Genomic DNA, 25,637 nt, shown 5'->3' with positions numbered 1-25,637 from the left:
ATGGGGTAAGAGAAGCTAGCACAAAGTAGCCAAGACAAACATGTCGAAGTATATAGAACAAGAAAGTTTCCATGCTTAGGAGGTATCCCAGTCATCTCATTATCCAAACTGGGATAACATCTCTAAATTAAAAAAAACCCAATAATTATTAATAATCCTACATGGAACTGATATGTAGAAAACTGAAACTTTTTAAATTGCTGCACATGCTGGGGGAACACACTGATTTTTTAAAAAACATATCTCAGAATATTTTTCATCCTCAATCTGTGCATTTCCATGCTACCTTGCAATAGATTTGTGCAAACCTGGTGGTTGAAGAGTCAGAATTCTGAGTGGGGTGTCAAATGTTCAGGGGGGTATAAGCATAGGCAAAAATGTACTTATAAGTTTAATAGTTTTCAGTTTAAAACAACTGTAAATACCTAGAAACTGAAACGCGGAAGTTTTAAGGAGGACTGTTATATTGCTTTTTGTATTATCTTGTTTTCCCCATGAGTATGAAATACATTCCTGTTAAGAACCCTTCTCTTCACTACACTTCTGCCAATACCCACCTCTCCATCCAAGCTAAAATATATCCGGATTCCACTATTTAAATCAACCAGATTAGGCAAAAATTATAGCAAAAAGGTCATTCAGAACTACTTGGTCACTTAACATTATTAATGCTAATCAAATGATTCTCTATCTTCACATTTGAAGCTCTGTTGTATTCCCTTTCATATTTTTCTAAACTAATAAATCTCTAGGCGTGTAGAATGTCATGGTCTGCTTTTGATGAACAAAGACTGAAGATCAAATGCTTGTCATTAGAACGGGGCATACACTGTTATTTTTATCTTTTTTTTTTTTAATAAAAAGGTGAGCTTTTTTTTCTTTTGTGAAAACATAAATGTACTGGGGGGGATTTTCTTTAATATATTTATTTGCATGTTAGCTGCAAAATATATTCTATAGGTATTAGGAAAAGAAGAGTGCCAATATTTTGATGTTTCAATTTGTAAGCAAGAGAGATCAGATGCCAAAACCTTATAAATTAGTTCAGTTGAGCCAGATTCTATTATAAATGGGTTGAATGGAGAGTTCAGATTAGATAGCCTGGGAGTTTCTTGCTGCTACACAGGGAGCTAAAAGGGATGGACTAGAATTCTTGACAAATTCTGTGTCACAGACAAATGGAAAAAGACACATTGTTTTGTTGAAGCAGGAAGGTACTTTAAAATGTAAGGACCTGGCATCCAGAAAGGAACAGCAGCACATTGATGTGAAAACCAAACAGAATAATCAAGGAACCCAAAGCAAAGAATGCATTGACTGCAGCCAAAGAGATAGAACAAAATTACCTTGAGCTATTACTGACAAAACAGGCTGGTGTACACTGCACTGTACCTGAGCTGTCACAGAACTGAAACTTGGGAGCACACAATGGGGCTTTTCTCTCTATCGGCATCACCCCCAACGAAACAAAGGAAGAAAGAACAAACAGAAAGAAAAAATAAAGCACAAAGGATACAGATACTCGAGCAAGCAGTTAAATTAGGTAGGTAAAGACAGAGAGACAGACAGACAAAGGAAATGATGAACCTCCCCTGCTAGATATATTGTTAAAAGCTTTCTTTTTTAGGATTTAGGGAAGCGAAGTAAGCTTCCTTTAAAGATTACTTTTTATTCATTTAAACTGAAGATTTATGGAGGTTTTCAAAAAAGCCTGAATAGTTTGTAGACAGCTGAGAGCACCGAAAGTCAATTTCCTAATTCTCTGGAGAATCATGCAAAGCTTCTAATGAAAGTTAGATCGGGCTAAATAATAACAATAAAAAAAATTCCAAAAAAATGCCAAGTCTTCATTTGATTTGACTTGTGAGAGGTGCATTATACAAACTGGGATTTTTTGCATTCAATTTCTGTATTCAAAATTCACACCAGTCAACAAAAGCTGAATTAAAAAATACAGCTGAGTTGGTCCAGAACAATGCCCCACCCTCCAAAAATTAAATATCTACATTTTTCTGGAGTAGCTGCAAAGGCTTAAACTAAGTCTGCAGCAACATTACGTGGGTTATATAAATGATGCCATTACTCTCGCATTGACTGTATTAATATTCCACGTTCAATTGCAACCCTATCGCTTTTACTGAATGAAGGACTAGTTACCTAGACAAGAAAGCATGGTGTTGGGATATAGTATCACAGTCATAAGTGGATGAGTCGCTCTGTTTCCTTGGCAACGGTTGCCTTGGCTCCTCATCCTCCATGATTCCCGAAATGTCAATATTACTTTTGCTTAGGCGTTTGCTGCCACCCAGACTGGAATCCTCTGCTAAGAGGGGATTATCCTTCAAAGAATGAACAAAGCAAAAGGGAGATTAAAAAAGCGACCAAAATAAAACACAGCTAATATGAAGCGGTTCTATTTGTATAGTTGTCTTGTATTATCCAACAGAGGGTAGAATTGTTAGCTGTGATCTCTACCAAGGTAAGAATAAGGAGGCTGAGAGAAGGCTGGATGTCTGTCTTAGCTGTGTGTCACGCAAACTAGGGGAGAAGGGCAGCTAATGGGAGGGTCACTTGTACGACAACTTTAATCCTGGAACCCCCCTCCTGGGCTTGGGACCCGATCAAAAGTCCAGATCCTTGAGCTCAGTGGTCCTTTGAGTGCCCTTTAAATAACAGACAGACATAAGCGGCCTTGATCCAAGTGTACAGAATACATTGAAATATGTTAATGGAATAGCCCTCCATGGCCCATGGATGTGAGGCCTGATTTTCAAAGATACTGACCACTTGCCACTCACAGCGAAGTCAGCGGTGCCTATATACTGCAGAGATCACTTTAAATAGGATTGAACATTAATCGGTTTGTTCATTTTACCAGCTCCTTTTAACAACCATCTTTCTCCTGAAACCCTGCTCCGACCCTGCATCAATTTCAGCGGGCAATATATTGCACACAAGCAAAGCCCTGCTTGACAAAGCAAATTCCAATGGGCTGAATCCTGCAGTGAATACGTAAGATCTGCCTACTTCAGGCCTCCAAAGGTTTGGTCATATGTAATTATTGTGTCTGAATCAAATTTAAGCTTTTTTAAACTTGATTTCAACAAATAAGAACAGGTAAAAATACCTAACATCTATTTTAACAGAATTATAAGCATGTGAAAATTGGTACCATGCATGGAGAAAACCTTCTGACACAAAGAACCTCTTGTAACAGTGTAATTATCAGTTTTCACCCATATCCTATTAGCTCATATTATGCAGTATTACCATTCATGGACTGATAAAATATAACCAACATCATCATCTTAATGACTTTTGCACCACCATATTCATAGAAACAATTAGTCCTGCAGTAAAACAACTGAAAATCACTAATAATCAGAAATAACACACAGTTAGAATTCTTGGAAAGTTCTCCTGCTAGCTGCATCAAACTTGCAGCAGAATTCAGATGGTGCCAAGTCCACTGTTAAAGTTCCTCATTACCCAGGACACTTCTGGCTTAAAACTGCAGCTATCTGTAATGCCATAGCTAACGCCCTCCCTTAGTTCCTGTGTAGAGGAGCTGCAATGTGCTGGGTTTCAAACAAAAGGATTTCAAAGGATCACTCTTCACATAGGAATCTGGGGCCCTGAATGCTGATCAGAACAAAGAGCTGCCCGTTGGAGCTATGAGTGGGCTCTGTGTCATGCCATAGGCAGAAGTAAAGTTAAAATAAAAAATTATTTGCTTAACATGAGCTTCTTGTGTGTTAATGTGGAGAACAATAGAGTCTCCATGCAATTCTTATTATGCAATTCATCATATTTTTAAATTTGCCTTTGAATCTCTTATCTGCACAGCAAATCAACATACACTCTTACAGTGAAACTCTCGTTGATGAATTTTCCTTCCTATAAATTCATTTTTAAGAATATTTATGGCTAACACACACAAAACGCATTGAGGACACAGCACACGTGTGTGCGTGCACACACACACACATATATACAACACACATATACAGAGCAAAATCATTTAGCGCCTTAGACATACCTCCTATAATTCATTAACTTCAACAGGTTTTGGATAAAGCACTTAAACATCTAATTGAATAATAAGCTTTTTTATAATTCTCATTGTCACATCATCTCAGCACTGTGAAGATAGTTTCAGAGAATATCATCAGGTTGCCAACTTTCACAATTTTAACATGAGACTTGTAATATTTTGTATTAAAGTCCAAGACTCTGGAGTGATGTGAATACACAAAAATCTTAATATTTTGTTTAAAAAATAAGATTTTAGTCCTCCTGGGTGCACAGGTGCTTGCAAATGTACAGCCTAAAATCTCCAAAATAGCCAAATTAATTAAAATGAAAAGCCAGAAGGCCAATCAATCCAATTTTTTTAAATCTCACTTTTATGCCAATATCACATTTTTCTTAGGGGCTAGACTCAATTTTTGAATACTTGGAGTTGGCAATACCTCAATACAAACACACCTATTTCTATTTAATCCCACATACACCTCTACCCCAATATAACACTGTCCTCTGGAGCCAAAAAAATCGGACTGCGTTATAGGTGAAACCGCATTATAGTGAACTTCCTTTGATCCACTGGAGAGCGCAGCCCCCCGCCCCCCAGAGGGCTGCTTTACTGCGTTAGATCCGAATTCGTGTTATATCAGGTTGTGTTATATTGGGGTAGAGGTGTATATTTTGCTGTCCTGGTTCTCAGCAATATTTAGACACTACCTTGTGCTACCACTGAACTAGGTCAACAGAATGTTAAGCAAAAGAATGACCAGTGGCACCGGAAGTTACAGGTCTCTTCAGTCTGTTGGAAATTGGCAGCAGTTCACAGTTGCCCACTGAGCATCATTAAAACCTGCGTCCAGGTTTCTTCCGCTGGGTCACAAGGCAATCACTGTGCGATTACTATTTGCACAGTTTGATGATCTTAGACCAATACAGAGTGGAAAATCATCCAAACTCCTGCTGCAGGTCTGCCACCACCATCATTAAGTTGGCATTTCCATAGTGTGTGTTTATTTACTGGATATGATGTTGCTGTTTGAGCTGGATCCTGTTCAGATGTGGTAGCTCTTTTATTTAGTGAAAAAACTAATCTAAGTTAACAGGATACGTCCCTTTTCTTCCCCCCTCCCCCCACAGAGTAGGAGGAAACCCCAGTATCATCTAGTTTTTAGATTACATTTTATGTAGCTGCCAAAGCACATGCATTTCAGATGAGGTTTTGAGGAGGGAGGGGAGTGTATGGAAGGAATGAACAAGTCTGGATGGAGAAGGGATTAATTATTTCGTAACTTTCTTCTTTCTCTATCTTCCACAGGCCAGTGAAGTAGGTGGGACTTTTTACAAGTGACCTCATTGAGGGCAGAATCCCATCCCTTGTCCCTACACAACTCTCCCCTGCCCCTGCTTTCCATTCCCCTTAGGGTCCCCTCCCAGGGACATAATGGTATAATATTGAAATGTTTCCAAAATCATTGTTTATGGTTTACTTCAGGAGAAGCCCCTGCTGAGATCAAGGCTACATTGTGCTGGGTGCTGTACTAACACAGTGACAGAAGTCCTTCTGCAAAGCCTTTACAATCTAAAGAGATGAGACAGACAAAGGGTGGGAGAGAGGAAGTGTTACTATCCCTGTTTTCCAGATGCAGAACTGAGGCTCAGAGAGATTAAGAGACTTGCCCAATGAATGTCACACAGAACATCTGCGGCAGAACTGGGAATTTGCATCTACATTTCTTGAACCACAAAGAGAAAGAAATTCTGAGTTAAGGGGTTCATAGCACTGAAGTCAAAACCTCTCTGATAAGGCAGTGCAGCCAAAATGGACCCACAAATCTGAGGCCATTGTATGCCACAAGGAAAATGCTTCTCAGCAAGCGTGTGGATAGGCCTATTATTGTTTCAAATCTGTATGTGAATCCATTACAGGTGAACTATTCCAGATCCACAACCCCACAGTGAACTCCTGTTTATCCCCATAGAATATATAAAGCTTCCTTGTAAACCTGCCCACACTCTCAAGAAAAGAGACTGGAGGGACAACTAAGAGGGCAGCTTTATTAATGTGTGCATTCAATAACTGGTCCTTCTGCCGAGATAGGCAAGGAAGAGAGCCCAGCAATACCCATTAGAAGATTGGCTTTCATCATGTGGACAACCTGCCCAATGGGATTTGAACTGGGGCCAAATTCAGTTCATGTATGTTTACTAAACAGCCTTTAGACTGGAAAGGCTTTTTGGTACTACTGACCCAAGCTAGACATTAGCTGGTAACCTACAGGTTCTGTTACTCAGAAATGGATCCCCTTAAGCCATCCAGTCATTTGCAATTGTAATTTTGTTCTGTATCACTTTTGCCACAATATCTCCATCCATTTGTGAAGAAGGGCAGAAGCATGTAACACTACCAGTATTTAGAGACTCTATATTGTGCCAAAATGCCTAAACACACTGAGGCTAAGGCAAAGATGACTTGTTACATTTAATCTCATTCTAATACATGGGTTGTTTTTTTTTAAATTTAAAACAACATAATGTCACGTCTCCAAAGATTAGCTGAAAAGCTTTGCTGGAGTTCAAATCTCATTAGTTTAACTACTTGGGGTCAGATTCATGGCCATTTGTCTCTCATACACTGCATGGGAATATTGTGCCAAATTGCTACATTTATTTTAACCATACTTGGAAACTATTCTGCGAAACAAATTAAACTATTGTTGCGGGGAGGGGGGGAATCACCAAACATACTCTGTTAGAAGAAAGCTGAGATGATTGCTGAAGAGACTATTTAGTTATTTCAACTTAATTAATAACTAAAACACCACTCTCCAAAGCTCTAGGCGCCCTAACATGCCGGTAATACAATTAAATCTCAGCAGCATTAAAAGAATCAATTCAACAGAAGCTCAACCAGCCACCTACAAAAACCCCTTTATTACTACTGGAAGCAAACCCTGAGCCACCTGCTAAAACCCTGTCAAATCAACATCTTTCAATAAGATCTTGAATGCTTCAGAATGCTATTTTAACAGCATCAGCAAGAGAGAACAGAATTATCTTCTAAGAGACAGTGTGTTCTCATGGGGGAGGGTCCTGGCATGGGACTCTGGACAACTGAGCTGTATTCCCAGTTCTGCAGCACTTTCCCGCTCTGTGGCTCAGTTTCTCCAACTGTAAAATGGGGATAATGACACAGCCCTCCTTTGTAAAGCACTTTGATATTTACAGATGTACACTGCTGTGTAAGTAATAATACCTACCTCTTAATCTGCTCAAAGCAGAATATACTTATTTCCCTATACTCCCTTAGAATGCATAGCGAACTCCTCAAATACTTGTCTAGTAAGGCTTATACATGATAGGCACTGGGAACATGTATTTTTCTGTGTATGATGAGAACTCGTATTGTAATTCTGGGCATACTGGAACCCAAATGCAGCAGAGAAATTACAGTGGCACATTCCAATGCTGCTGCAGGTGAATTTTGATTGGCATTTCTATTATAATTCCCTATTTACATTGCCATAATATATAAACATACACTCCTGTAGTGCAAGTTTCTAATGCTCAAGGCTGTGCGCTACTCAGAGAACATACTGGTCTCTGTAGTACCCTTTCTCTAACTTATTGTTATAAGGCACTTCGGAATAACTGCAGTATGAAGGGAGCTATATAAATCTCATTTTATTCTATTTTCAGGGTTTATAATCAGGTCATAAAATTCTTTCCTGGTTATGATTCAGAGTATAGGATTCCCATCCTCATACCCAATTCATTTCATTTCACGAATACCCTTGGGATCGGCAAAACAAAAATCTACCCCCTCACCCCCACCGTAAACCCCTCCTTAAAATCCATTTCTACTGAAACACCAGTAAATTGGTAGGCAGGGACAGCTGAGGGTAGCTGATACTTATTCAAAGAAAGAATATCTGGAATTCATATTTCATCTTCTCTACCTGATTATCTGATTAGACTGTAAGCTCCTGGGGCAAGAACGGTGTCCTGCTTTATGTTTGGAAGGCACCTAACACATTGTGAGGACTGCCACAGTACAAATTATTATGTAAACTTGTTATGAGGTCTTTTGCTGGCACTAAGAACCCAGGAAACTGACTTCTTCTATTTATCCCAAGAAAAGGTAAAAACACAAGCATTATCATCAATAACTTTTATATAAAGGTAACACCCAATGGTCTTAGTGGGAGGGGAGCTGAGTGTAATACAAACAGACAAGAGAAACCCCCTCCCTTGGAGATCTTACAAAAAAAAAATCATCTCCTCTCCACCAGAATCCGCCTATTTGATCCTTGACCTGTCTTCTGAGATCCACTCTGGGCTAGGCCTCCCAACAAGGGTACCAGTTGGTATGGATGTTAATGGCTTCTTTTATGATATAGATTTAGGGCCACTAAACTTATAGTCTGCCTTGGCCAAACGAACAAACATCAGTGCCAACTTTCAGTCACAAGCAACAGAGATATCGTTTACAGCTATCTCCTCCTTACATGCCCCAGTCTGGAGAGGCATGAAGTACCTGGCAACAGCTTCTGAGCATCCTTCGGGACCAGGTGCTAAATCCAACTGAATAAGCTCGAAAGGTTCCTTATGATTGCTTTCAGTTGATCTTGCACAAGTCTGCTTTGCAGGTGAAAAATAATAAAAATAAATGCTGCACAGATAAAGTAGCATCCTTTCCTCTCACATAAGGACCAGCACTGCTCAGATTGACATAATTCAGACAAACGCCATGTCCCTCTGCCTGTATCCTGACTGTTTTGCTCAACTGTACTCGCAGACAGCAAAGTCGCTTTGAACTTCCACTCCCCGAAACCATTTGGATCCTATTTAAGTACTCTCAATCTGTCTGTGTAAGAGAAGGGAAAAGTTCAAAGCAGCCCAAGCCACCCCTAAAGTCGGATAGATGTATAGACCAGGCACAAGCTCTAATCAATGATGACGATATACCAAGGATAAAACTGCCTTTGACTTCAATAGGGCCAGGATTTCACCCTAAGTGTTTTGGTTTGTTTGTTTGTTTAATATTTCCTGCCCCGTGGGGAAACGCATGAATAGGTTCGGTGAGAGAGGATGAAAGGGAAAGGGAAAAAAAGAAAAAAGTGTGAGAAGGGGGAGAGGAAAGTGGGGATCATGACAAGACATAAATACAGAGAAGAGAAAGGGGATATAAAGGAGTAGAGGAGGAAATGGGAGGATAAAGTGAAGGGAATGACGAGAGTCAAGTTACATGGACAAGCCGAAAGGGTGACTGTTATGCTGAAAATATTTCCATTTTAAAAAGAGTATAAATAATTTGCACTTCCAAGATCCAGTCCTGCAGTAGGATTTATGATGGCCCCTGCAGAATCCCACTGAAGTTCTTGGACATCCAATTGCAGGATAAGGACCTAAGATTTGCATTTCTCGACAATGTGCACTGCTAGAATGGCTAGCTGCTGAGAAATGTCAGCAATGTAACTATGGGGTAATTTGTTTTAGGAATATTTCCTTTCCCACAAGTATTAGGAGGATGTCTTTTTTTCTTCATAAAAATACCATTTAGCTTTTATATTGCACTTTTCATCCATAGATGTCAAAGTGCTGAACAAAAGATATCAGTCTTGTTATCAACGTTGGAGAGACAGAGAAACGGAAGAACCAAAAGATGAAGGATCTGGCCCAGAATCTCGTAACAGGCCCATGGCAGAGCCAGGAATAAAACCCACATCTCTTGAAACCTAAATAGTCCACTACCCTGTCAACTGGTCATGTCTACACTGCATTGTAAATCAGGGTCAGAGAGACCTGGGCTTGTGGACTCGGTGTTTTCAAGCCTGCACTTGAGTGTCCACACTGCATTGTAAACCTGGGTTTACAATTGCTGGCTCTGGGTCTCACAGCCTTGCTAGTAAATCCATACTGCACTATGTGGACCTTCTGACTTAGGTCTGGGGCTTGAGTGGTATCCACACAGCAAAATAACAGGGCTTGGATCCAAGTTGCAGTGTGACTTGGGTCCCAACCAGCCCCACTAGCAGGGTCCTAGCATCCAGGGCCTGAGTGCTTGCTGACCCGAATCAGATTGATTTGCATGTGGACAGAAGGGGGAGCTTGGGCTTAAACCTGAATGAGAACCCAGGCTTAGTGTGCAGTGAAGACATACCCACTGCCTCTGAAGTCCCCAGAAACTTTGTTCAGACTACATAAAATTAGTTAAATTTATCTTGGATTTTTTTTCTTAAATGGAACATCAATAATGCAACATAAACATTAACATAATAGTAATAAAAAAACCTAATTCTGCTTTTTTCTATCACAAACTACTTTTTAAAGCAGATTTACATCTAAAAAATTATCTGAATTTAGAGCTTCTCATTAGAACAGGATTCATTTAGAGACTCCAGAGTGTGCTTAGTGCTCCATTCACATGACCCTCAGCTGACTGGCATTCCCCAGTGTAACCAAGGCGTGCTTTCAATGAGCCATTAAAGTACACTTCCGAGCGTGTCTTAATGCAACATTAGCCTCCAGCAGCAGCATTAAGAATTCTAGAAATTATGGTGAAAAAAAAAAAAAAAAGGCAGACTTTAGTGATAGACAGGAGCTGGCTGAGATTATTGGGAGAGGATACCGTAAAAATCACAATTAGGGATACATGAAAGGCATCCATGACCCCTCCCCATGGATTCGCCAATAAAGCATTTGTTAACGACTTGCAAGTATTCTAAACCTGAAGTTGGAAAGTTTTTCGATACCTCAATGACTTTTTACTTGAAAACAACAGCTGAAATATTCAGCACTACTGCAATCTACCAACCCTTTGTATTTGTTTTTGCAGAAAGCTGCTTCATAGCGCCAGCTGGCTTCCATCCAGGGAACGAACCCATGGAGTTTTACCTGCATGCTGCCGAGGCTCCCTCTCCTGCTACTGTTCTGACTCTCACCCGCAGTGCCAGCACTGTAGCAGATGGCGTCAAACCCCAAAATTCCTCCAACGCAGTCACCGATGAGGCACACCTGCAGGAATAGGAGATTTCATGTGAGTCAGACATAGTGATATTTATCAGCCAGAGTCATTGACTCAAAACAGGAGGCAAGGGGGGTGGCATCATGGAGCCTGATTACAGCTCCCTGGTCCTGGGGACTAGTCTGCAGCAGCTGAGGGTTGCAAAGTTTCTGGTGGATCCCATTACAGTGCGAGATAGATATCGCCACTTTGCCACTTGCCCACTCCTCCTCTCCCCATCAACATGCACCCTATGCCTCCATCAGCTTTACACCAGAAGGGAATTCCCCAGCACTAGCCGTAATCCCTGCTGGCTCCTTAAAAAAATAAAATAAAATAAAAAAAAGCCAGAATCCAGCACAAAGGGTCTGGATCCCTAAAGAATCTGGCTGATTATGCTTCAATCCATTTAATGCACTCTGCAGACACAGGCTGGGTTGTTCATTTCTTCCAAGAGATCAAGACAGCCCTCAACTGGATTTCTAGCAAAGATTTGTAAGCAGAAATACACTCTCATTCACTGGTCAAAGCAAGTGACTCAAACTGTGAAATGAGTTGCCAAAAGACAGATTTCACACAGGTATATAATTTCTTATGGTTCAGACTATAGCACTAGAATGAGATTGTAACGTTTAGAGAAACTGAATTCACTAGCATGGTGGCAGAGATTTGTAATTTTTCCTCTCTCTCTATAATCCCACACTCTTATTTAACAGAGTTAAGGTTGCTCAAGTGTATTTCCCCACAAAATTGCAACATAAGCAAGAGTTACACCCAACATAATACCCACCCCAAGGCATTAATTTTCCCACTATGATCATGACTAGAGTTGGTCAGGGATTTTTCAACAAAACTTATTTTTAGTCAAAAAAATGCATCAAAACCAACACTGTATGTGTGAACATATGAGTTTGGACTTAACTTTCACCAGGAAGCTTCCTTGGGTCCAGAATGGAATTTCTGGTCAAAACCACAAAGAGACAGAGAAAGGGTGGGCAACCCTGCTCCCGACCCTGAGAATAGTCAATAGCCCAGTGGTAATGGATGCAGGAGACGCAGAATCTGTCTACACTGGCAGAGTTACAGCGCCAGCAGGTACAACGTTGCTCAGAGAGCGCTGAAGGGAAACCGCTGTTGTGTGTCCGCACTGTCAGCTGCCTGCACTATAGCGTGTTCACACTTGCGGCACTTGCAGCGGTATGTGGAGGCCTCAGATTCAAGTCACTGCTCTGAACCAAGCAACACAGGGTTCTCCCACATCCTAGGTGAGTTTTTAATTTAATAATAGTATCACACCACAAAGAACTGAAAATCCACCTGGCTACACAGAACCTTAACACTACATTCACAGCATGTTTTGTGAGGATTAATGACATCTCATTGCACTTAACATGACAACTCTCATCTTGATGATGATGATTAGTGTTCGAGTAGCACTTAGGGTATGTACATCTACCCTTGGAGCTGGAGGTGTGATTCCCACCTCAAAGAGAGACATACGTGCATTAGCTCGATGAGAGCTTGTGTGCTAAAAATAGAATGTCACTATAGTGGCATGAGTGGCAGGTGGGGCTAGCCAACCTGAGTACATGGCTAGGGTCTCAGATGGGCACATAGTCTGGATAGCTACCCCCTCCCACTGTAAGAGTAAGGCAGTCCTTTGCCCCAAAGAGTTTGTAAAGTACGTAATCAAGAGAGGCAAGGGTGAGAAAGGAAACTGAGGCACAGACACGTTAAGTGGCTTGTCCAGGTCACACAGCAGGTCAGTGGCATAGCTGGGAATAGGACTGAAGGCCCAACTCCCAGTCCAGTTTCACTGAATTATACTGTACATATTTTATAACTAGAGACCTATATATTTAGAGGTGAATCTGATGTTTTTATCCAGTTGCCAAAATGGACTATGAACAATACAACATTTTCGTTCTAATGATATCAGTACTTCTCCTGTGTGGTAGAAACATGAAAAATATACTGAGATCGTTTATACACTCCCAGGTGAATTATCAATAGATGTTTTTCAAAAAAAAGCCTTTTTTGTAGCTTTGGCCTAAAGAAAAACAAACCTCTTAAAATTCAGTTTCTACTGGAAGAGATCTGTTTTTATAATTATCTCTGTAATTGGTATAATTTTTCTTCTCATAATCTCACCTTTCATAATGTTCTGTCATAATAGCCGGGGTTTCTTTTTTTTTTTTTAAGCTCCAAGCAAGAATATTTTTACTACAGATATTAAACTGGCTCTAAACCAAATTTTAGGTTAAAAAACTGATATGCCACAGTATAATCCTGTTATTGTTATGAAAAAAATAATTTGTGTAATAAGACTCATGCTTTCCTCAGAAGATTACACTGTACCCTCAGATTAAAAATCTTTTCTTCTTTCAGAGCCTTTGAAACCTCGCTGTACTTAAACAACTGTATCTAGCTAGACCTCTAAAGGCCCATCACAAACATACATCAGCATTTCACACTCAGTAATAAATGTATCCTCAAGTATTAGTATCAGTAACCCCATTAAGAGACCAGGTTGCTACAGGAGAGTGGTGATCCCAAACCCAGTGAACTTCATGCAAATCTTTCAGCTGATTTAACTGGGATTTGTATCAGGCTCAGAGAGATTGAGTGATTTGTCCATGGTCATGCAAAGGAATCTGGCAGAGCCAAAATCTGAACCCAGATCTCCTGAGTCCTCAATCATAAGATCATGCTTCCTCCCTGTGGTTTTACTGACACTGTGACAAGAGACGGGGATACCAGTACTTGAATGTTTGATTCCCTATGGTCTAATCAGAGATGTGCTGAGGTCCCTCAACTTCCATCATCTGCAAAGGGATTATACAAATTTAGGAACTGAACTAGCTAGGAGAGTAGGTACAGCTAGCGCTGAGCAAATTTTTCAGCTGAAACTTTTTCTGGTGAGAATTGCAGATTCAACCACACCAAACCATTTTATGAATGTGTGTTCGTGTTGCCGAATTGTTCGCTTTGGAGTGGTGGTGGAGGGCGCGGGAGGAGGGCGGAGAGAACAAGTCAGAAAAAACCCCAAAACATTCTGTTTTGACATTTGCAACATGAAGTGTTTCAGATTTTGTTCAACCCACAACACATTTTTTCTTCAGATTTTCAATTTGTTGACAAATTTCTACATTTTAGTGTTTGGTCTGACCCCAAATATTTATTTTAAACTTTTTAAAATTGCCAATGAACCAAAAATTCTATTATTCTCACACCTTTAGGTCCAGTGCTTTCTATTAACTGCATGAGTTACCAGCTCAAACTGACACTGCTCAGGTTTCAGGAAGCTCCTAGTTCACCCTGAGAATCCTCAGAGGCTTAACAGAGACACAGTGCGGGTGAGGAAATCTCTTTTATTGGACTAACTTCTGTTGGTGAAAGAGAGCTTTTGAACTTACACACAGATCTTCTTCAGGTCTGGGAAATGCACACAGAGGCTTAACAGACATTTTGCACTGCCATGCTAACACTGCTTTATCCCATTTGCTGTGTCAGCCCCATACTACTAACTTGATACACGCAATGCAATGGCCTAAAATAATGGAAACTCAGCCTTGCCCAAAGCACTTTTCTTTGGCATAGGAAGAAGTGGTCCTACCTGTCCATTAAAACCAGTCCCATCTGGAGACTTGAGAAATTCATTGTAAACTTGGTTGGCTCTGCTAATCACCATGGCAACTGCATCCTGGTACTGAGGGGAGGAAATGGCCAGCAAGGGCAAGGCAGCCAGTGGGATGTGGTCTTCACTACTGCTCAGGCAGTTCTCATCATAGCTGTAGGGATTCAGGCTGGAGAAGAAGATACTGTCATCAGGAAAATGCAACAAAAGGAAGTGCACAGTATTACAGCCCTAATGTGAGTGTATTAAATTGAAATGATCCTGGGCGATGCAGGTTTGGTACAAAACACAGTCACTTTAAAACCCCATCTGTTTAAAAGCTAGGCTTTCCTGATCTGTGTTACTGACACTGCTTTAGATGGTTAGAAAGGAAGGGTTTTTTATAAATCTGATTTATTCTTCACCATTTACGCTCCTTATTTTTACTTCAGAAGCCGAGACAAATGCAAGAAGAAAACAGATTCAGTTTCTGGTTTTTATACATTATCACAATACAACAGTGGATAGGATGCAGGTGCTGCACTGGAATATGATAGTCTTCCAAATGAATGGCTCCCATTGAAATTATTTTAAAAAATACAGAAACATTTCTGTCGATGAGATTTTGTAAAAGTTTGTATAATTTTGGAGAAAATCTGACCTGACAATATTCCTTCCAAAAGACAGAACAAGATCAGCCTATTATCTGATCAATTACATAACAGTAGTTTTAACTCGTATGTCTTGAAACATTTAAAACATTCACCTATTAGCATTATACAAAAGAATGCGACTGGCTTGAAAACAGATGCTTAGACTTACTAGGATACCAGTTTTTTCTGAGGGCTTATCTGAGGTAATTTTCTCTACAGGGGTTTGATTTCTAAAGCGCACGAACATATTGTGTATTAATTGAGTCTGTGCAGAACCTGCTGGTATGCACTAAAGGTTCCTTAGTGCACTTTAATGTAGTACTGTTTTAAACCCTCTATGTTTAGTCTAGATTTCATTTCTGCACATTTTCCAGTACCAACCTGTCAGTCATGCTTTGGATGATCTTTAAAAGTAAAGGGGAAAAAACAATTCCCAGAGAGCAGAAATTGCAAGTCATATCACCTCATGCCAAGTTCTCAGAATACATTTATGCACCTTTAGAGACTAATATAAGGTCAGAAGTACTTTGAAAATTAGGCTGGATTTCAGCCAAAGCTGCAGAGATAGAAACCAAAGACTTCATGACTTCATAAATAAAAGTTGTTTGCACTTCCCATCCAAAGGTCTCAGAGCACTTTAATTAAACCTCACAAGACAGGTAAGCATCACCATGTCACATGGGGAAACAAGCACGGAGATGTGTAGGATCAGATTTTGAAGCGAATTAGTTTAGACATTAAAAATAAACAGTATCTGCGATCTAGGTGGTCAATCCCTGAAGTTTGCTATGATTAATTAACAAACAGCTAAGAGGAAGGGAACAAAACAAGCCCCGCATCTGAGAAACAGAAGGCTACAGTGGTTGGGTAATCTGCATCTGGTAATCAGACAGAAAAAGCAACCAGATCTCAGAGTGCAGTGATATGGAGAAGATACTTCTTAAAGTTACCTGAAGTCTTTTCCAGTAACCAAAGTATAAAACACTAACTGGGCAAGATTACTGGGGTTCCTTCAGTATAATAGTTTTTGGACTGCTGAGTGTGTATAAGTCAGGGAAAGATAGCAAAAAACATAAAACAAAACACAAAAAAATATTTAATTCCTGTATAAACTTCAAATGACACCATTAATTCTGCCGTTGTTGTATGCAGTGTTGGTGTAGCTGTGTCACAGCCAGGATGTGAGAGAGAGAAGGTGCGTGAGGTAATATCTTTTATTGGATCGACTTCTGTTGGTGAGCGAGACAGGCTTTCAAGCTTACATAGAGCTCTTTGGGTCTGGGAAACATACTTGAGTGTCACAGCTAAATACAAGGTGGAACAGATTGTTTAGCATAAGTCGTTAACACACATTTCAAGGGACCATTCAAGGTGAAGTTGCCAACTAGCAATCCCCCCCTCCATTCCATCACCCCCACCCCACACACACACACACTTCCTCCCACCCCATGACCAGAAGGATGTTAATGGACAACTTCACCTTAAATGGCCCCTTGAAATGAAATGATAGTAACTGAGGCTGAGATTTTAGCCTAAGGGCTTTAGACATACATCTTCCATTAATTGTAAGTGGCAGATGTGTGTGTAAATCTCCTAGATTACTTTGGACACTTCGACCCTTCAATCCTACAGTAAACGCTCCCTCTCTATAGTAGTTCTCTCTCAAGTTGGGTTAACCCATATAATTCTTTATAAGATACACTTATAATACCATAGTACTTCTGCAGCAGTACATACCCTTACACTTGCAGACCTCAAAGTGCTTGCCCCCATGAATCATGCCTTGCACCACCCCTGAGAGGTCAGTACAGTTATAACCCATTTTAGTCACTTGAACACAGAATTGTATTCACCCTGGTGGCAGGGTGGCCTGCACATCTCATAATGCCACAGTTTAGACAGATGGAGAGAACGCCAGCAACACAGAAACATTACCTTATGGGCTAACAATGCACAGAAATACCGCAGAGGATACTATAGGCTGAACAAATGAATGCTGGAGTGGGTCAGTTGTACAGGAACAGGAGCATAGGAATCGCCAAACTGGATCAGACTCAAGGTCTCTCTAGTCCAATATCCTTTCTCTGACCGTTGCCAGGACCAGATGCTTTGGGAGAGAGTATAAGAACCCTGCAGCAGGCAGATGCAAGATGATTTGCTGCAATTGGTTTTTGCCTAATCTCTCATAGTAAGAGATTGGCTTAAGCCTGAAGCATGATCTTCAATATCCCATCTAAGCTTCTGTTAGCATTATCTATTTTAATTCTACATATTCTTGTGATATAAATGTCCAATCCCTTTTTTGACTCTTCCTAAATTCTTAACCTCAATGACCTCCTGCAGCTATGAGTTCCACAGCCCAATTATCCATTGTGTGAAAAAATATTTCACTCTATCACTTTGTACCATGGCCTCTATTTGAGGTATGTGGGGCTGGATTTCACCGCAAAAGGCTCAAAGAATAAGGCTTTGTGGGGGAGGAGGGGAGTGAAGGTGAAGTAAATTTCACTCAGATATGGTAAGTGACTTGCACCCAAACTCAAATAGTGAGACAGGTGCTGAGTCAGTCAAAGAACTCAGGTTAACTCATCCAGGAGGCAAACACACCAACTCCACACACAAAAAGGAACTAGCCAGACACATGCATATCACCATCTGTCCACTTGGCACCCGTTTCCTTTGTCCATCCCTTCTCTTTTTTAGAATATATTCTCCTCAGGGCAGGGACTCCCTGTTACTATCTGCTTGCCCTGGATTTAGTACAACGGGTTCCTCATTACATTACATTACAACAATATTCAACCATGTGCCATTTGAGATGGGATTAGATCTATGGATCTATTACCACCACCATAGATAAAAGCAATTTAAGAAAAACAAAAACTACTTACAGCTCTGAAATGCAGTGGTTAGTCTGTATTTTCCTCTAAGCCTCACTCCAAATTTCCATGTTTAGCCTGGGCTAAAGCACTCAAATGACAGATATTTTGCATCTTAAGAAGTTCAACATTTTTAATGACCTGGAGCTCAGCTGCTCTGCCAGGCAGCATCAATTTATCAGTTAACATGACTTCACTCTGCCAGTGGATTAGACTACCCAAATGCAAAGCAGACAGATTGCTGAATACCAGTGCCAAAAATAAAATAAAATTAAAAACCCAAACTTTAAAAATATAAAATAAAAAGGCCTCCTTAGCCATATAACCCACTTAAAAAAGCCCCCAAAATAATCATTTAGAATGGGAATTTTCAAAAGAGAAAAAAAAAAATCACATCTACATAATAAAAGCAAGATGCAAAATGAAATCCAGAAGAGAAATATACAAAAGCAGAGGGTTAAAAAAAAAATAGCCAGCAACATTTCTCATGAGTAAGCAAAGGAATCTGATCAAGCTGCTGTTCAGCAATTAATTCCTGGTTAATTAATTACAAATAATTACCTGGTTGGAAAAGAACAGTTTATTTTTCTTTTATTGCAAAGGTCAAGTAAGGGGAGGGTTTTTCTTCTTCTTATCATAAACACAATGAAAACGAAAAAGCAGCACTTGAAAAGGACGGTGGAAAAGGGGAAGCTCTTTATCACAAGAGACAGGTAGGATGTCAGAGACAAACACAAAGCCTTGTGAGCTTGGTGCACTGGCAGAGCACTGCAGGAAGCCCTTACATGCCCCAGTTTGGAAGTGCTGCATTCACAAAGCGGAGGTGGAGTGGGGAGGAAAGGAAATCACCGGGGGGTGGGGGGGGACAGGTGAAGCCATTAATTGTAATAATGTTGCAATTGCAGACACATTCCATCCACTGCCAGTGATGTATCCGAGACAGATTCAGGACCCTGGAGAGCTAGGCTTTAGCGCATCCGTTGACTGGGCACAAATGATATGTCAGAGAGCCAGCTGCTTGCAACAGTAATAGATTGTATATAATGGGGGCTGAGGGGTGGGAGAGAGAATATTCAAGATCCAACAGAGGGAGTTAGCAAAATAGTTTTCAAATGCTAGCTGATGCAGGTCACAACCCCATGCGGGTCCCTTCTGACTGACTTCTTTGGGGAGAGGTGCTTGAGGAAAAGGCAGAGGGACCAATTTATGCACCAATGCTTGTGCTAACCTACCTGCTAGAGCTTCCCTCAAGTTATTGTTGCATGTGGGAGAATTAGAAGTTTATGGTCTGATCTGCTGGTAGAAGTGGCCTGCAGCTCCCATTAGCTTCACTAGGGAATTGAGGTTGGTTTCAAAAGCCAAGCCATGTGTGTGTGCAGTTCCCTTCTTAGCAGGAAGTAGGGTAAGGGACAGATCGCAGGCCATGAATACTAGCGTTTTACATGTGCTGCATAGTGTAATTTTAAAATTAGTTTTAAAATGGATTATGAACCCAAGAACTCATTTTAACTTCCAAGTAACATGTTGGGGCCAATCCTGTGAGGTGCTGCTATCAGCGCAGGCTGTGGGTGCTCCCTACCTCACCAGTAAAACATGATTTCCTTCTTCCTTTAAGAATCAGTTGTGCAAAGTGCTGAGCGCTCTGACTCTAATCCAGCAAAGCACACGGATAGTGAAATGGGACAATTTATATTCTGACAGTGCTTTGCTGGATCAGGGCCAGAGAGTGCTTAGCGCCTTCCAGGATTGAGCCCTGACACTAGTGGAAACCAACAGTATTTCTCTTCAAGTCTGTGAAGCTGCACAAGTAAAACAGTGGGGAAAAAAAAAAAAAAGAGGAAAGACCAATAAGGCCTTGTCTACATTATAAAATTAAGTTGGCCTAAGGTAGATGGATGTGCAGCCACCATAGTAATTACTGCAGTTTTTCATGTCCACATTACCCTCCTTCTGTCAGTGGTGTGTCTCCTCACCAGAAGCGCTTCTGTTGGTGATGTGTCTCCTCACCAGACTTAAGTGCTCCCCCACAAGCAGCCAACAGGCGATGTAAGTAACAGTGTCTACACAGACACTGCATTGCCCTAATTACATCGAGCTAAGTGCTATGCCTCTCACAGAGCTGGAGTTATTAGGTTGATGTAGTACGCGAATTACTTCAGTGGGAGCAACTTTGTCGTGTAGATGCTTACAGAGTTAGGTCAACGTAAGCTGCCTTACATCAACCAAACTCGGTAATGTAGACCAGGCCTAAGAGAGAGGAGAATCAGGCCATTAGATGACAGTTCCAATAGGAGACCCAGATCCTCAGCTGGTGTAAAACAATGCAGCTACACTGATCTGACCCAGGTTTCGCCGAGTACCTGAAAGTAAAGCTATGTTCTTCCTAATGCAGACACTTCACAATGGCTTCCCCACCAACAATAGCACTCGAGAAAGGAAGGCAGGAAACGTTTGGTTTTAAATCAGTAAATTAAATGGATGTGACAGCTAAAAAACTTAGGGAGCAAAGAGCAGTAAGAGGATATCATTTTAACAGTCGCTTTTTTGACTGTAACCCCACTCCAAAGTCCCAATTGGTCAACCTCCAGGCAACACACAAATGAATTTGTCTATAGATATTTGGGGGCTTAGATAAAATTAGGAAGTAGGAGGATTGTAAACTTCCACCAAGAGAAACTGAGGTGCTGAAAACATGCATTTCAGTACCACTGCCTACAACCACACAACCAGGGAAACTCTCACGCCTGTTGTAAACTGGTGCAATTAAACTCAATGGAACTATTTTTTTAGGGTCAATCATAGGACCAAATTTCAGCTGGTGTAAATAAGCTATGTCCATTTACACCAGCTGAAGGACATGTGAAGTAAAGCATCAACTTTTCATCCTGAGAGAGAGAGAGAGAGAGAGAGAGAGAGAGAGAGAGAGAGAGAGAGGTTTGTCTCAGAGGACTTCTAGATTGATGAATAGAAAAGAAATAGTTAGTACCTGTTGCCATTTGGTATTTTCTAGACAAAAGAGGGGAAATGAGAAAATACATCCTAGATACTCTGCAAATTAAATTCATTACTTAACATTATGGCTCCTTCAGAATGTCAGATTGCAACCTGAGAGCCACTCTTTTGAGGTGGCAAATCTGAGGAACTGTCCCAGACTGAAGGGTCAGCAGAGGAGGTTTTGGAACGAATTGATCAATGAAACAGTAATAAGTCACCAGGGCCAGATGGTATCACCAAAGAGTTCTGAATGAACTCAAATGTGAAACTGCAGCACTATTAACCGTGATACATCACTTAAAGTGTCATTTCACTCAGTGCCATGTTATGCTCCTCTTCCCCATTTTTGCTTTTGTTGTTTCTCGAACTGTGGTCCCCTTTTACCAAAGTTAATTTGGACAGCATCTCATCTATTACAGTAATTATTTTCATAAGTAAACCTCAAAGCAGCTCATACTTGTCAGGCATTACATTTTGATGGAGTACTTCATCTTGAACTGGCTTGTCATTTAAATCCATGTTGCTAAGGCCTCTGGGTTAAACATCAAAAGTCTAGGAGGCTCTTTTGCACATCACTCACTAGTTGAGCAGTATAAGACACTGAACCTAATGGTATTTTAAAAATTTCCCATAGGCAACATCCTTCAGCCTTTAGCTATGTGAATAAACCCATGGGACCAATTCCATAAGGGCTGGATTCTGCACCACTGGAGACAATGGAGGTTTTTCCACGGGCCTCATCAGGAGGTTTTTATTTGCTTGAAAATAAGAAGTTTTATTAATGTTAGTACATGATTTTCAGAGCTGATGCACGCTTAGCATTTGTTTGTGCCTTACAACTACTTGAAGATTGCAGCCTCTCCTGAGATTTGCAAGACCATCCTTATCAGGGCAACCCTGTAGCCCAAGAGTTGGGATTGCATTGATACCAATAGGCCATAAAAATCACAATCCAACTACGTCATGAACTGCAACGTCCCATCAGCAGGCCGGGTCTCTGAGTGATAAAGTTTTTGATGTCATGTGATGATGCTGGTTATCAAAATGCGCATGGGGAGGGTTGATCTCCTTTTCCTTCTCCATATGCCATGGAACAGAGAGTAGTATCTTATTCCATACACAGCCCTACTGAAATCAGAACTGGACCCTGGGTAATTGGCAGGGACATATCCCTATACAGTTTTATGGCCTCCGCTATGCAATTAGATTGTATAGTAGAACCCTCGATTATTTGGCATCATTCTGTACTTTGTTTGTCCCTGTGAAGTAGTATCTGCTAGTTTTTCAATTCCCCCTCCCACAAACAATCTATTATAGTTTTATGAAGAAAGAAACACAGGATGTTCTCCCCTTCAATTCTGCAGCCATCTTACTTCAAACAGCGTGTGATACAAAGAGAAAATGAAGGTGACTGGTGGAAATGGTAGCTTTACAAGAATACTGATGGAAAGATAAAACATTACAGAGCCAAACGACAAGCAGAGACTCTTTCACCTCAATCAGAAAAGGCTTTTCTCCCATTCCTTCTCTAAACGCCGCAAGATGTAGGGAAAGGGCAGGCTTCAAAGTTGGCAGCAATATCCCATCAGTAATTTTGTTCCATTTCCAGATCCCTGCAGAGCCTCATTCCACTTTGATATACAAAAAATTAAACCTCTGTATAAAATACTGGCATCAGCCAACTATGATCTGAGACAAAAATAATGCAGAGCTCCACATTGACTGCAAACTACTATCTGAGTTTCAAGGCTAAATGGGATGTTTAGGTTATAGGAAGGGGGGAGAGGCAGGATGATCCAGTGGTTAGGACTAGGAGACCAGGGATCAATCTCTGTTCTGCCACAGGCTTCCTGTCTGACCTTGGGTAATTCACTTAATCTTTCTATGCCTCAGCTCCCCCATTTGTAAAACTGGCATCATAGCACTTCCCTGCCTCACAGAGATGTTGCAAAGCACTCAGATATTACCGTCATGAAGGCCATGTAAGTACAGACAAAGGAAGAGAACTTTACTCCTTTGGAACTTCATTACAAGGTGGGTTGTGGCCAGCTTTACAAACAAGTTCAAATAACTCTACTTTGCCATTTAAAAATACCCGCAGGGAGACAATGCCTGTGGCACAACAACAGGGGGAGAGATTTCTATTTCTACTATAAAGCACCTGGAAAATCATTCGAGACTGAGTGTGTCAATGTACATTCAAACAACATTGTCACTACTTGGGGTTTTTGCTCGATAGACATCTGTACATTTGAAAGCATAACAGACTGTACAGACAAACTAATAAAGTGGCTGAATCCCAACAGCCTATTACGAGTGAAAAATGCCATCCTCTATGGAGCTGACCTCAGCCTCCCCAACCTACCCTCTTCTCCAAAGCCTGGGAGAACAGACAGGCCTTGCAAAATAACTGAAAAATCAATGAACTTGGACTTTGATAGACCAAGGAAGGAAACCAACTCCAAAGTCAATGTCTCTTCCCATCAAATAACCTGCCCACTATCCCATCTATGCGTAAACCAGGGGACAGTGCACTCAAATGCCAACACTGGTCATCATTGCTACTGTATTACAAAGCAGAGAGGTGATCCTTCACACAAGCAGGCCTCATATCATGTCAGAATACTGGTCCCAGTTCAGCAAAGCACTTCAGCATGTGGTTAACTTTACACACATACTTAAATCTCATTGATTTCAATGAGACTTAAGCACATACACAAGGTGCTTTACTGAATAGGGCTGGACTTAAGAACATGCTGAAGTGCTTTGCAGAATCAAGGTGTTAGAATCTGAAACCAGCTCCCTGAACAGCAACCAGAAATCACTTCATACTAAGCTCAAATCACTGCAGTACAATAATTGCACAACTGTCTCCTAAAATTAACAACCATTATTTACTTGTAATAAATATTTTCCCGTTTACACAATAGCCCATCTACTTGAAATTCTAGTCTGAGATTGGGAGCCTTGTAGCGATGTGTGTATGAATGTACATTCCTGAAATTCATCTATCAAAAACATGATGGCTGAGCTACATTCTGACATTAGTCTTCCTGAGAAGGAGAGAGAATCACCACAAGGGAGATAGCTAGGGTAAGTGTGTGTTATCCTTGCCTCTCCTCACCAGTGAAGGTTGGAGATGAATGTCATAGGAGATCAGTCATGCATTACAATATATATATGTATATATATTTAGCCTCTTTCTGATTTATGACAAGTGTGGGGAACTTTAAGTGAGTCACATATACGGGAGCAGACTATTCTAAACAACCTTGAGCATTTAACAGCTTGTGAAACTTTGCAATGCAAGTTCCCTTCCCTCGCATCAGCAACCACACTGACTTTCAGGGGACTACTTGAGCAAGCAAGGAATTGCAGGATGGGAACTGTCTGTATGTGTTAAAAATGAAAACCGAAGTATAATTCCTTCACATGCATATACACAGCATATGCACAGCATATGCACATACGAGACCTCTTCTGATTCCATTGACAGCACGGTAGGACAATTCTTTTGCTTACCTGACAACTAATTATTCTTCCACATTCAGAAAATACAGGATAACATCATTTAAAATTAGATCCAACATTGCTGGTAGATCAGTCATCTGGCACCTCATGGCTGGAATACGGTGGTAATCAAAACACACCTCCTCCCCTACAATTTACTAAATAAGATGTTTATCCACAAGTTATGCTGCTTAATTGCATCCTGGAGTTCTAAGCCCTGAATGTTCCAGATGCAAAGCCGCACAAACTCAAGAAAAATCTGTCTCTGACAGCCCCAAATGTGAACATGACAGGCTACTCCATGCTACAAAGCATCAAGGCGGTGCTAGTATCACGCCAGATGCTGAAATTAGCTGCAGGAAGTCATTCAAACTTCTAGTTCAGCTCTTTTTGATATGGCTTAACACTTCTGGTGCTGTCTGCTTTGGTTAAGGGAAGGCAAAACAGGAAACTGCAGGAGCTCAGCTTATTTGCATCTTACTTCCACTGCCAATTTACTGGTTTTCCCTGCAGCCTCTGGCATGGCTTTTCCTTTACCCTTCCAGATGGCTGAGCATGGATCAGACTTCAGGGCACAGCTAGAGAGTAAGAGGGATGGGCCACTTTATCCCATGCTTAGTGCACATGCTGCTGGCTTGCATGTGTGACTAACCAGGCAAAATGAGCAAGCAGCAGGCAAAATAAGCAAGCAACTCCTTTGATCCACCAGCAATCCTCTTCCCCAGCACAGCATCTCCTTATTCACACACACTCTTTCCCCTCAACTCCGTTACACAGCTCTTCCCTGCCTCACTCCATTACAGAGCTCTTCCCCTACATACATAGCCAGCCGCCACTCACACCTGAAACCCCATAGCCTTCTTTCCCATAGCTCATCATCCAGCTAGAGTCCAGATCACCTCCCAGAAATGTCACATCTCCCCTCCCTCTGCTGCAACCTCACCCTTCCAGTCTGC

General features: G+C 41.0%; 1 protein-coding gene across 3 annotated transcripts in view; it reads right to left on the bottom strand.

The window, feature by feature from the left end:
* PITPNM3 (PITPNM family member 3) overlaps positions 1-25,637 on the bottom strand; it is a 344,601-nt gene that overhangs the window by 41,875 nt on the left and 277,089 nt on the right. For all 3 annotated transcript variants that reach the window (XM_075074008.1, XM_075074009.1, XM_075074010.1), the window contains 3 exons: positions 14,646-14,835; positions 10,921-11,040; positions 2,158-2,339 (listed from right to left, as the gene is read on the bottom strand). In XM_075074008.1, coding sequence (XP_074930109.1) covers positions 2,158-2,339; positions 10,921-11,040; positions 14,646-14,835 — 492 coding nt within the window. The remainder of the gene's footprint in view (positions 1-2,157; positions 2,340-10,920; positions 11,041-14,645; positions 14,836-25,637) is intronic.

Source organism: Chelonoidis abingdonii, chromosome 20, assembly GCF_003597395.2.
Source record: "Chelonoidis abingdonii isolate Lonesome George chromosome 20, CheloAbing_2.0, whole genome shotgun sequence".
Classification (NCBI taxonomy): domain Eukaryota; kingdom Metazoa; phylum Chordata; order Testudines; family Testudinidae; genus Chelonoidis; species Chelonoidis abingdonii.
The sequence above is the reverse complement of the archived record's forward strand: the minus strand, read 5'-3'. Positions and strand labels throughout refer to the sequence as shown.